The sequence below is a fragment of the Salmo salar genome, chromosome ssa03, assembly GCF_905237065.1.
Source record: "Salmo salar chromosome ssa03, Ssal_v3.1, whole genome shotgun sequence".
In the NCBI taxonomy this organism is placed as follows: Eukaryota; Metazoa; Chordata; class Actinopteri; order Salmoniformes; family Salmonidae; genus Salmo; species Salmo salar.
Genome location: NC_059444.1, coordinates 29,931,976 through 29,944,317, shown reverse-complemented (window position 1 = coordinate 29,944,317; position 12,342 = coordinate 29,931,976). Strand labels below are relative to the sequence as shown.

The following is a 12,342-nucleotide window of genomic DNA, read 5'->3' as shown; positions in this document are numbered from 1 at the left end:
AAAGTGAAGGGGTATGAATATTTTCTGATGGCACTGTATATATATTTAAAATAATGTACACTACCGTTCAAAAGTTTTGGGTCACTTAGAAATGTCCTTGTTTTTGAAAGAAAAGCAAATTGATCAGAAATACTGTGTAGACATTGATAATGTTATAAATGACAAAATGTAGCTGGAAAGGGCAGATTTTTTATGGAATATCTACATAGGTGTACAGAGGCCCATTATCAGCAACCATCACTCCTGTGTTCCAATGACACGTTGTGTTAGCTAATCCAAGTTTATAATTTTATAAGGCTAATTGATCATTAGAAAACCCTTTTGCAACTATGTTAGTACAGCTGAAAACGGGTGTACAGATTAAAGAAGCAATAAAACCGGCCTTCTTTAGACTAGTTGAGTATCTGGAGCATCAGCTTTTGTGGGTTCAATTACAGGCTCAAAATGGCCAGAAACAAATAACTTTCTTCTGAAACTCGTCAATCTATACTTGTTCTGAGAAATGAAGGCTATTCCATGCAAGAAATTGCCAAGAAACTGAAGATCCGGTACAACGCTGTGTACTACTCCCATCACAGAACAGCGCAAACTGGCTCTAACCAGAATAGAAAGAGGAGTGGGAGGCCCCGGTGCACAACTGAGCAAGAGGACAAGTACATTGGTGTCTAGTTTGAGAAACAGACACCTCACAGGTCCTCAACTGGTAGCTTCATTAAATAGTACCCGCAAAACACCAGTTTCAACGTAAAAAAGGGGAGGCGACTCCGGAATGCTGGCCTTCTATGCAGAGTTGCAAAGAAAAAGCCATATCTCGGACTGGCCAATAAAAATAAAAGATTAAGATGGGCAAAAGAACACAGACACTGAACAGAGGAACTCTACCTAGAAGGCCAGCATCCCGGAGTCGCCTCTTCACTGTTGACGTTGAGACTGGTGTTTTATGGGTACCTTTAAGTGTTCATTTAATGGGGAGCACAAACATATACTCAGCCTGATCAGTGGGTAGCAGCGCTGCACACAACTGATGCAGAATAGCTCCTCATAAAGACTAATTTCAATCAGCCTTTTTGTGGCGGGTTATGGCGGTATGCTCATCATCCAACCAGAGGGGATCCCTAGTGGTGATTCAAACAACAGACAACATCTGTCTCTAGGCTTTAAAGAGCCGCCGTTCAGTCAGTGTTCCGCTGGGCTTGACAGACATCGCTAAATCTTGACCATGTGCTCATTAGTCAACATTGTGATTGGCTGTAGATGAGAGTGGCAATGTGATGTGGTGATGTAATGAAGTGTGTCACAGAGAGAGAGAGAGAGAGAGAGAGAGAACAGGGAAATGAGGAGAAAGGAGACTCAAACGGCTGTGTTTGTATTTCTCTCCTCATACTCAGTACTCAATTATGTGTTCCTGTTCAATTGAATGGCCATAATCTGTGACAGTCTTTCTTTCTCACTCGGTGGAATGGTGTTAATTGGCAAGACAGCACAGACTCACATTTAAGCTCTTTGGGAGGCTTTCTTTCTCTCACTCTTGCTCTCTCTCTCATTCTCTCTTTCAGCCTTTTCTCTGTAGCTCTTTCTCAGCCCTTTCTCTCTCTTTCAACCCAATTTGCACCGGTGTGAGTGAGCTGTTTTAGGTTGAATTATTGAAGTCAGCACTGTCTGATCTTACGTTGTGGACTTTCATTGTTAATGAATGCCTCTAAGTACAGTACAATGAGCCTCTTTGTTCAACCAAGACACCGTCTGAAAATACATTGTCTCTTCCTCCAGTCATATACAGGACAAATTAGTTACCCAAGCAGTACATTTCAAAAGCACCTCTCCGCAACCACCGCATAAAAGGCAAGTGCCTTCTTTTATAAACCTCCAGATTGAAACTGTTGAGAGTTATGTCTAGTTAGTGTGAGTGCAGCAGTGGAGTTTTGAAATTCTACAGAGGATGATTTACTGATAGTTTTGAAAACAGCATCGTTAGCTGCTGACACTCATTTACCATTGTGACTCCTGCAGGTATGTGATTCTAATGACATCATTAGTCACCCGTGTCGGTCATTTAAAGTGAATTGCACACATGTTCAGGGCAGATAAACAAGGGGCTTGGTCACAGTAGTTTTAAATATAAATAAGCAGACTCAAATGGGTAAGCACGTGCTTTTTAGGAGGGTAGGCCTAGTCTAGACTCTGATTGACAATTGATGTCAATGTCAGTGCTGTTTGTCAATGTGATTGACTGAACTGTATTGACAGTGGTGGCTTTGGACTTGATGACATGGTAGTAATCAAATCTTTGATTGACTTCAGAGCCCTCCACTATATAGCTCACCAGTTTATTGGGCCGTGTGTGGTTATCTGGTTATCAGCAATGGCTGTCATGAATCATCATCATGCGATTCTTAATCACATCAGCAATTAGATGCTATATTAGCGAACGCTGCGAACGCATCGGCCCTGGGGGAATGTTTTAACGCTAGAACCGCTGGGCCTTGACGAACCCCCTTCAAGCTAACTAGCTGTAATTCTGACTGAAACATTCTAACAGTGTAATTAATACACTTCATACATACTATCACAAAAATAATTATTTGGTTGTGTTCATGAAGGTGTTAGGTAACATTAAAATAAAAGAATTTCTCTCCCATTTCAAATAAGAAAATAGCATTTTCATTAGTTTATGTTATTCTAGGCTGGAGTGCCTTTGTTACAACTATGGAACAGAAACCATTTGTTACTCGTTTCAGGAAACTAGGCGTATGTCGCGCGTCACTACTTCACAGGAGCGCCATTTGAATGTAAACATATTTATTTTTCTCAAAATAAATTCTTGAACATGTGAACTTTCATGTGTCTTAATAACAAACTGATATGCCATCTGTAAATAGAAATACAATTGTTAAATTACGAGCCTAGTTCGTTTAGCCAAGAAAAATGACAGCAACCTTCCCGCTAGCCATGATTGGCTGAGATAATGAGTGGACATGCCGAGAGATGAGTTCAGATTGGTCTGCCATGTAGCGCCTTCTGTCTATAATATGAGCTGGTCAGTATGTGTAGGTAATCCTTTCTAATGCTGCTTTTTAAAAAATATATCAGGTAGTAGAACTGCATAAGTTTTGCTCCCCACTTTCTGGAGGACCGAGTTGTGAAAATCTGTGGATTTAGAGTATAATAATTAAGGAGATTGAGAAAATTCTCCCATTTGATTGCAAATATGCAGACAGAGTCGAAAAGGGAACACATAGAAGGCTGTTGTATATTACATCTTCAAACTAAGGGCAACCATGGCATTTGTGACAGAGAGGGAGAAGTGTCCATCCATATATACGGGTAAGAGAGTCTAGCTAGCTACATGTTGGCCGCCATTGTGAATAAGATTTTGTTCTTAACTGACTTGCCTACTTAAATAAAGGTTAAATTAAAAAAATAACTAAATAAACAATTATGTTCAGATATTACACATTTATAATTTTGTCATGAAGTCGTTTTCATTTAAAGTTAAAGTGTTCTCTTAGCTAGCTAGCTAATGTAAGCTGGCTGGCTAGCTAGCTAACGTTACGTGTATGATCTGTGTAGTAATATTATTCGTAATCTCAGAGCCATTTGCATTGCTAGTTATAGCCGAATGTTGGGGCGGCATGTAGCCTAGTGGTTAGCGCGTTGGGCCAGTAACCGAAAGGTTGGTGGATTGAATCCCCGAGCTGACAAGGTAAAAATCTGTCATTCTGCCATTGAACAAGGCAGTTAACCCACTGTTCCCCAGTAGGCCATCATTGTAAAACATGAATTTGTTCTTAACTGGCCTGCCTAGTAAATTAAAGGTAAAAAAACTTTTATTTTAAATGTTAGCCAGCTAACATTGAACCTGGTTGGTTAGTTACCTGCAGATTCATGCAAGGTAGTAACGTTGGGATTATGGTTCATTGTTTAGCTGAGGTTCAGAATCAGAAGAATAATAGAGATGTCATGATTAATTTCTTCCCCACCATTTTGAGATTATAATTATAATATACCAATAGACTAGAATGGCCCACCCTGTTATTCATTCAGAATTGGTTATTATGCATTATCCGCTTCCCCTCGCTCTGCAACTCACCCATGCTCCCCCTTTCTACCCCATCATACTTTATTTAATGTAGTTTTGGTATAGTTTAGGTTCAGTTTTAGAAGCAATTATCGGGGTGATTATCAACTGGCCTCTGCACCTTCCATGTCGGATGAATGAGCAGCGCAGGCCCAACTGTTGGGAGAAGGAGGGGAAAATGGGAAAAACATGAAAATAATGACATGCCCTCCTAAAAACGGCTATGACTCCAGTTCTGTTTGTGTTATTACGATTCTAACAACGGCAGTGGGTTATATAGACTTATTTAGGAAGGGTCAAGGACGGATGGGGGCATGACTTTAAAAATCCTGCCAGAATCAGAGTAATAAAATGAATAAAGTCATGAGCAGTCAAAATGACTGCTTTACTGGTTCTAGTGTTAATCAATGAAGAAGTAACAATTGGCTTGTTAACATCAAAGTGACCTCCCCTGCCAAGACCATCAACATCAACAAAAGAGTCAGGCTGAAAACCAAGACCCACCCTAGACCTTAAAGAGAGTGATTTTGTACTTATCTATAGCAACACATATACACATAAACACACACACACACACACACACACACACACACACACACACACACACACACACACACACACACACACACACACACACACACACACACACAGTCAGAGGATGGAGGTAGACTCCAACAAGGTGCAGAGAGACATGCAGTACACTCCAGAGATAGATAGATGTGTGTTGGGGCTAAGGCTTCTAAGCAAACCCTCCACACCATTCATCATTCCAGACGCCAGGTCACAAATAATTACCGCTCTCACTTTCTCCTCCAGTTTAATAGGGTAATAGATATTTCTGAAGCATGTTCCCCGCTATCTGTCCGCTTGCCTCTCTGCATTTCAAATGTGTGAAAGCAGCATAATCGGATTTCAAACATGATTAGTGGAGACGCTTCAACAGCTCCGTAGATCGTCAGGGAGGGGTGGCATGCGTGCCGAGGCGGCGTAAGATGGGGCGCGTTTTGTAAGGCAAAACAGTCATTAATTTTGCTGTTTGCACAGAGAACTTTCTGCTAGTTTCAGTACTTGGGATACTGTGTAACGAATTGGCGATCAGTAATTACAGACGGAGGAGAGAGTAAATAAGGGACTTTCTGAGGCATGACTGTTCTGCAGCAGGGAAATTGCATCTGTCATTCACTGACTTTGACTGCCTAAGTTTGCCGGCGTCTTGTTTTCATTTTACCATGGAGCGTTCAAGGTTATTGTGACTTTTCTGGCGCTGCTTCAGTCTCTCTCCCAACAGTCTCTCTCTGTGGAACAGCATAGGCAATTGGAGCCATCTGGGTATTTAGAGTCTGGCTTGCAGGTACCATCCTCCTTTGTTTCAAATCACATTCATTACAGCCATGGGAGGATGGCACATCAATTTTAAAAGCCTTTCTGTGTGTGTGTGTGTGTGTGTGTGTGTGTGTGTGTGTGTGTGTGTGTGTGTGTGTGTGTGTGTGTGTGTGTGTGTGTGTGTGTGTGTGTGTGTGTGTCATGCTTTTATCAGGACATGAGAGGAGGTCTGTGATTTAAAGCTAACTGAGGGCTGCAGTACTATCCCCGACAAAGCACCTCAAACACTACTCTCATTCCCAGCCATGTTTCTCACTGAAAGCCTGGAAAGAGAGGCTGTTCAAACACATCATCACATATATGGAGGCTATGTTAACCTTCACTGGATTCTCAAAGACAAAATGGATCCTAAAATATAACGTGACCACAACAAGAAAAAAAAAACACAAGCTCCCACATTTGGTCATCTAGTGGGTATAATTTAATGATATTAGGAAAACAGTTTTAGTTCAGGCAGGAATTTACATTCTCTTGAATTCTTTCCATCACATCATTGGTAGTTAAAGACAATTGGTCTTTTGGCTACTGTATAAACAGTCTACCTCAAGTCATTTGTTTCTAGATGTGTCCGCTTATGTTGTTTTCAATGTCTATCTGAAGTTTCCATTGTTTTTTTTACATATGTCAAGTTAGTAACCTGATGTTATTTCTCTCCTTCAGGCCCAGGACATCCAAGCTCCCCCAGCTCTGTCCCAGGGTCTCCAGGAGATATGGTTCCCATCGCGGCAGACAGACAGCAGCTCCATCGGCCAGCTCAAACGCATGAAGAGAGACTGGGTCATCCCCCCAATCAACGTTCCCGAGAACTCCAGAGGAGAGTTCCCCCAGGACCTGGTCCGGGTAAGATGTCGCACACACACACACACACACACACACACACACACACACACACACACACACACACACACACACACACACACACACACACACACACACACACACACACACACACACACACACACACACAATCTCAAAGGAAACGGTCTTGCTCTGATGTGAGCTTCATGGTTCTATGAAGCAGCAGCAGATTTTGGACCGGCCATTCCCATTCTACCACCATTACCACAACACTCAATCCACAGCCATATTTACTACATGTCCCGAAAGGTCAAGTGCCTGTGCTATTGTATCTGATTTCCCTCTCCCAGTCAGGCAGGTCGTCAATATGAATGTAACCTGGTATGATGTAGCGTTATAGAACACAGTGAATTTTACAAAGAGCCGTCCATTGGCCTGTTTCCCTGTTGAGATACTATCTTCACTTTATCATGGGCTCAAGGACACTCCCAGCCCATCCATTTACCTTCTACAAACACACACACACACACACACACACACACACACACACACACACACACACACACACACACACACACACACACACACACACACACACACACACACACACACACACACACACACACACACACACACACACACACACACACACACACACACACACACACACACACCATAGCAGTGGGTGGGTGGATTGAATGAAGGACTGGCAATCTTTCTCACGTCAGTTAAGAAGTAGATCCTCTCTCAATGTAAGCTTTCTGGTTCCTGACTGAGTGCTAAGTCCAATATACGACATCTGTATGTATTATATTTAATCCAAGGGCATTAGGGGTGGGGATTTTGCTGAGTTTAATGGATGACATAAGGGTGTGGCACCAGGCACCATGCAGACACACTATGGATACCCATGCTTATGGGTAGGGATAGATAGACCAGTGAAGACACGGAGGCTCAAATATATCACACTCACATAGCCTTGCAAAAGTATTCAGACCCTTTGGATTTCTTCACCTTATATTGTGTTACAAAGTGGGATTCAAATGTATTTACTTGTAATTTTTTGTCAACAATGTACACAAAATATTCTGTCATGTCAAAGTGGAAGAAAAAGTTTAACATTTTTTAAAGATGAATAAGAAATTGAATAACTAAAACATAGTTGTTGCATAGTATTCATCTCCCTGAGTCAATACATGTTGGAAACACATTTGGCATCGATTACAGATGTGAGTCTGCTTGGGTAAGTGTATAAGAGCTTTGCACACCTGGATTGTGCAATATTTGCCCTTTTTTATTTTAAAAGTCTTCAAGCTCTGTCAAGATGTTGAGGATCATGGCTAGACAGCAGTTTTTAAGTATTCCCATCGATTTTTTTTAAAGCAGATTTAAGTCAAAACTGTAACTTGGGCCACTCAGGAACATGCACTTCCTTCTTGGCAAGCAACTCCAGCTTACAATTGGCCTGGTTATTGACATGGTGAAAGGTGAATTCCTCCATCAGACTCCCTCCCTTTGCCTGTGCTTAGCTCTATCCCATTTCTTTTTATCCTGGAAAACTCTCCAGTATTTGCCGATGCCAAGCACACCTATAACATGATGCAGCCACCACCATGCATGAAAATAAGGAGGCAGTTACTCAGTGATATGTTGTGTTGGATTTGCCTCAAACATAAGGCTTTACATTTAGGACAAAAATTATATTCCTTTGCTGTGTTTTTGTGGTATATTTGTATTATTTTGTGTTATTCTGTCATTTAGGTCATTATTGTGAAGTCACTACAATGTTGTTGATCCATCCTCAGTTTTCTACCATCACAGACATTGAACTGTTTCAATATCACCAATGGCCTCATGATAACATCCCTGAGCAGTTTCATTTCTGTCGTGCAGCTCAGTTCAGAAAGATGACTGTATCCTTAATGTGTCTGGGTGGTTTAATATATAATCCACAGCATAATTATTAACTTGATCATGCTTAAAGAGATATACAATGTCTGATTTGATATTGTTACCCATCTCCTAATCACTGTCTTTCTTTAAGAGGTTTTTGAAAAGCTCCCTGGTCTTTGTTGTTGAATCTGTGCTTGAAATTCAATACTTAACTGAGGGACCTTACAGTTGTCTGTATGGGGACAGAGGTAGACTTAGTCATTAAAAAATAATATTGTGATATTGTCAGAATTATACAATACGATATATAATATTCATATATGTAACTGTATCAATTTTTCCCCCATCACTAGTACACATACACACGCAAGGGAGGAAGATCTGTTTGTACCACTCACCAACGGGACTCCAGGGCAGGGCCACACACACACCGATACATACCCCCGCCACGACATTATTCTTTTTAAGTAGAATTCTGAACATTACATACACCTTAGCCAAATACATTTAAACACAGTTTTTCACAATTCCTGACATTTAATCCAAGAAAAAATTCCCTGTCTTAGGTCAGTTAGTATCACCACTTTATTTTAAGAGTGTGAAATGTCAGAATAATAGTAGAGAGAATGATTTCTTTCAGCTTTTATTTATTTCATCACATTCCCAGTGGGTCAGAAGTTTACATACACTCAATTAGTATTTGGTAGCATTGCCATTAAATTGTTTCATGTAGCCTTCCACAAGCTTCCCACAATATGTTGGGTGAATTTTGGCCCATTCCTCCTGACAGAGCTGGTGTAACTGAGTCAGGTTTGTAGGCCTCCTTGCTCGCACACACTTTTTCAGTTCTGCCCACAAATGTTCTATAGGATTGAGGTCAGGGCTTTGTGATGGCCACTCCAATACCTTGACTTTGTGGTCCTTAAGCCATTTTGCCACAACTTTGGAAGTATGCTTGGGGCCATTGTCCATTTGGAAGTCCCATTTGCGACCAAGCTTTAACTTCCTGACTGATGTCTTGAGATGTTGCTTCAATATATCCACATCATTTTCCTGCCTCATGATGCCATCTATTTTGTGAGTGCACCAGTCCCTCCTGCAGCAAAGCACCCCCACAACATGATGCTGCCACCCCCGTGCTTCATGGTTGGGATGGTGTTCTTTGGCTTGCAAGCCTCCCCCTTTTTCCTCCAAACATAACGATGGTCATTATGGCCAAACAGTTCTATTTTTATTTCATCAGACCAGAGGACATTTCTCCAAAAAGTATGATCTTTGTCCCCATGTGCAGTTGCAAACCGTAGTGTGGGTTTTTATGGCTGTTTTGGAGCAGTGGCTTCTTCCTTGCTGAGCGGCCTTTCAGGTTATGTCGGTATATGACTCGTTTTACTGTGGATATAGATACTTTTGTACCCGTTTCCTCCAGCATCTTCACAAGGTCCTTTGCTGTTGTTCTGAGATTGATTTGCACTTTTCGCACCAAAGTACATTCATCTCTAGGAGACAGAATGCATCTCCTTCCTGAGCGGTATGATGGCTTTTTGGTCCCATGGTGTTTATACTTGTGTACTATTGTTTGTACAGATGAACATGGTACCTTCAGGTGTTTGGAAATTGCTAGAAAGGATGAACCAGACTCGTGGTGGTCTACAATTTATTTTCTGAGGTCTTGGCTAATTTCTTTTGATTTTCCCATGATGTCCATCAAAGAGGCACTGAGTTTGAAGGTTGGCCTTGAAATACATCCACAGGTACATGTCCAATTGACTCAAATGATGTCAATTATCCTATCAGAAGCTTCTAAAGCCATGACATAATTTTCGGGAATTTTCCAAGCTGTTTAAAGGCACAGTCAACTTAGTGTATGTAAACATCTGACCCACTGGAATTGTGATACAGTGAATTATAAGTGATTGAAAACGAGTTTTAATGACTCCAACCTAAGTGTATGTAAACTTCCGACTTCAACTGTATATATACCTACAATTGAGTATTGATCGTCATTTTAACCAACCTACTTTTGTGTTCTGAAACAGATCCGGTCAGACAATGACAAGAACCGATCCCTGAGGTACAGTGTGACTGGACCCGGAGCTGACCAGCCGCCCACCGGCATTTTCATAATCCACCCCATCTCCGGAGAGCTGTCTGTCATGAAACCCCTGGACAGAGAACACATATCCAACTTCCACGTAAGTCTCTCTCACACACACACACACACACACACACACACACACACACACACACACACACACACACACACACACACACACACACACACACACACACACACACACACACACACACACACACACACACACACACACACACACACGCATGGGCCTACGTGATAGAGAGGAGATGACTAGGACCACTCACACTGACAAAGTCAAGATCCAAGTTGGTTCAAGACATTGTTATTTTCTAGCCAAATAAACGTACGGTGGAGTAATAGTGTGTCCTATTAATCTCAAGCCTTCCTTGGCCCAGCGTGACCTGTAGTGATGTGCGTTTGACTGTATTGACTTTTCTCCATGATGGAGAAAGAACCTTGGCCTTGCAACCGGTGCAGTGAATAAGAGCAACAAAGCAGATATTCCAAACGTTTACAGTAAAGGTACCAAGCATTAAGCCCTCTTTATCGAGATGTAAAGTATGTGTCCTCTTTGGCTTATACATACAGTCTGTACATTCCAGGAGGCTGGCTGGCATGTGCTCAAGGTGCCCTTGGTAGTCCAAACACTCCTCAATAGTGTACACTAGAGAGGGGTGGGGGGTTTGGGAGGCATTCCGGAACTGACTTATCCGTCTGAGAATTTGAAAGAGTCAATGAATTTGTAAAAAAAAAAAGCTGCTGTTTTACAAGTAATGTTAACCTCTAGCGATATAATGACCCACTCATAACTATTAATTCAATTTCAGTGGTCATTGTTTGGGAGTTGTGATATGTCTAGCAACCAATTCTATGGATTTGATTCAGGGTGAGACATGTATTAGACTGTGGGCAGACAGTAAAAGCAGTAAATGACATGTTTGTAATGAAAGATATAATGGAGAGGGCATCGCTGGAAGCGCTGCACTGTGAAGAAACAAACATTAACAGTATTGAAAGGCACATTTGTGGGCTCATTATTTTTATCTGAGAGAAATGGAAATAGCTAAGGGAGAGAGCCATCACAATGCCAAAGTTTTGCTTAGGCAAAGTGGAGTGTGTTAGCTGTATGTTTATCTTGTGGGTCCTACATTGCTATGAATTTTGTATATTTTCTGTTTTCTGGTTATGTGTATGCCTGGATGAATAAGTGTGTGCGTGCATGTGTGAGTACGTATATATGTGTGTACACCACAACCAGCTGAGTGCTGATATCTCCCTGGTGTCTCCCTACAGCTGAGAGCTCATGCTGTGGATCTGAACGGTAACCAGGTAGAGAGCCCCATTGACATTGTGATCAATGTGATTGACATGAACGACAACCGGCCAGAGTTCATTCATCAGATCTGGAACGGCTCCGTCCCTGAGGGCTCCAAACCAGGTAGGAGCCCAGACTAAACATCCAGCCTCTGGCCCACTGTGCCACTAGACTATTACTACATCAAACGGCATTGATGAATCACAGGGGGTAATCATTTTGTTAATTTGGCTGTGGTTCGATATGAATAAGATCTCTGCCAATCGCAAGTATTCTCTTGTGGAAGTGCTTTGTCAACATTTCAGACGAAGCCAAAGCTTTTCTTTGGGCTATGTTTCGACTGTGCTCCATGTTAGTCAACGGATCCTCGTAGTATGGAAGTAACGCTATTGTAATGACTGTCTTAGGTAGATCAAATGCAGTACTGAAATAAAACAAGGTTATACCTTTTTAAAAGTTAAATCCCCTATTTGCATCTTCTGTCTCTCTTGTCATTCCTCAGGGACCTTTGTTATGACGGTAACGTCTGTTGACAAAGACGACCCCAAAACATCCAATGGGATGCTGCGCTACAAGATCGGATCCCAGAATCCCGAGAGCCCGACATCCAACATGTTCACCATTAACAACAAGACAGGAGACATCATTACCGTCGCAGCTGGCCTGGACAGAGAGGTACGCAATACAACAGTTTGTGTGCGCGTGCTCGCGTGCTCACTTATTAAACCCCATTGCGGTAGCTTTGAAGTTACAGTCCAATCATCACATTCATTCGTATGT

The 12,342-nt window shown here is 41.8% G+C and overlaps 1 protein-coding gene across 1 annotated transcript in view; it reads left to right on the top strand.

The window, feature by feature from the left end:
• Positions 1-12,342, top strand: part of LOC106599706 (cadherin-2) — an 83,638-nt gene that overhangs the window by 49,141 nt on the left and 22,155 nt on the right. Inside the window, exons 4-7 of the mRNA XM_014191007.2 lie at positions 6,122-6,301; positions 10,189-10,344; positions 11,541-11,685; positions 12,065-12,237. Coding sequence (XP_014046482.2) covers positions 6,122-6,301; positions 10,189-10,344; positions 11,541-11,685; positions 12,065-12,237 — 654 coding nt within the window. The remainder of the gene's footprint in view (positions 1-6,121; positions 6,302-10,188; positions 10,345-11,540; positions 11,686-12,064; positions 12,238-12,342) is intronic.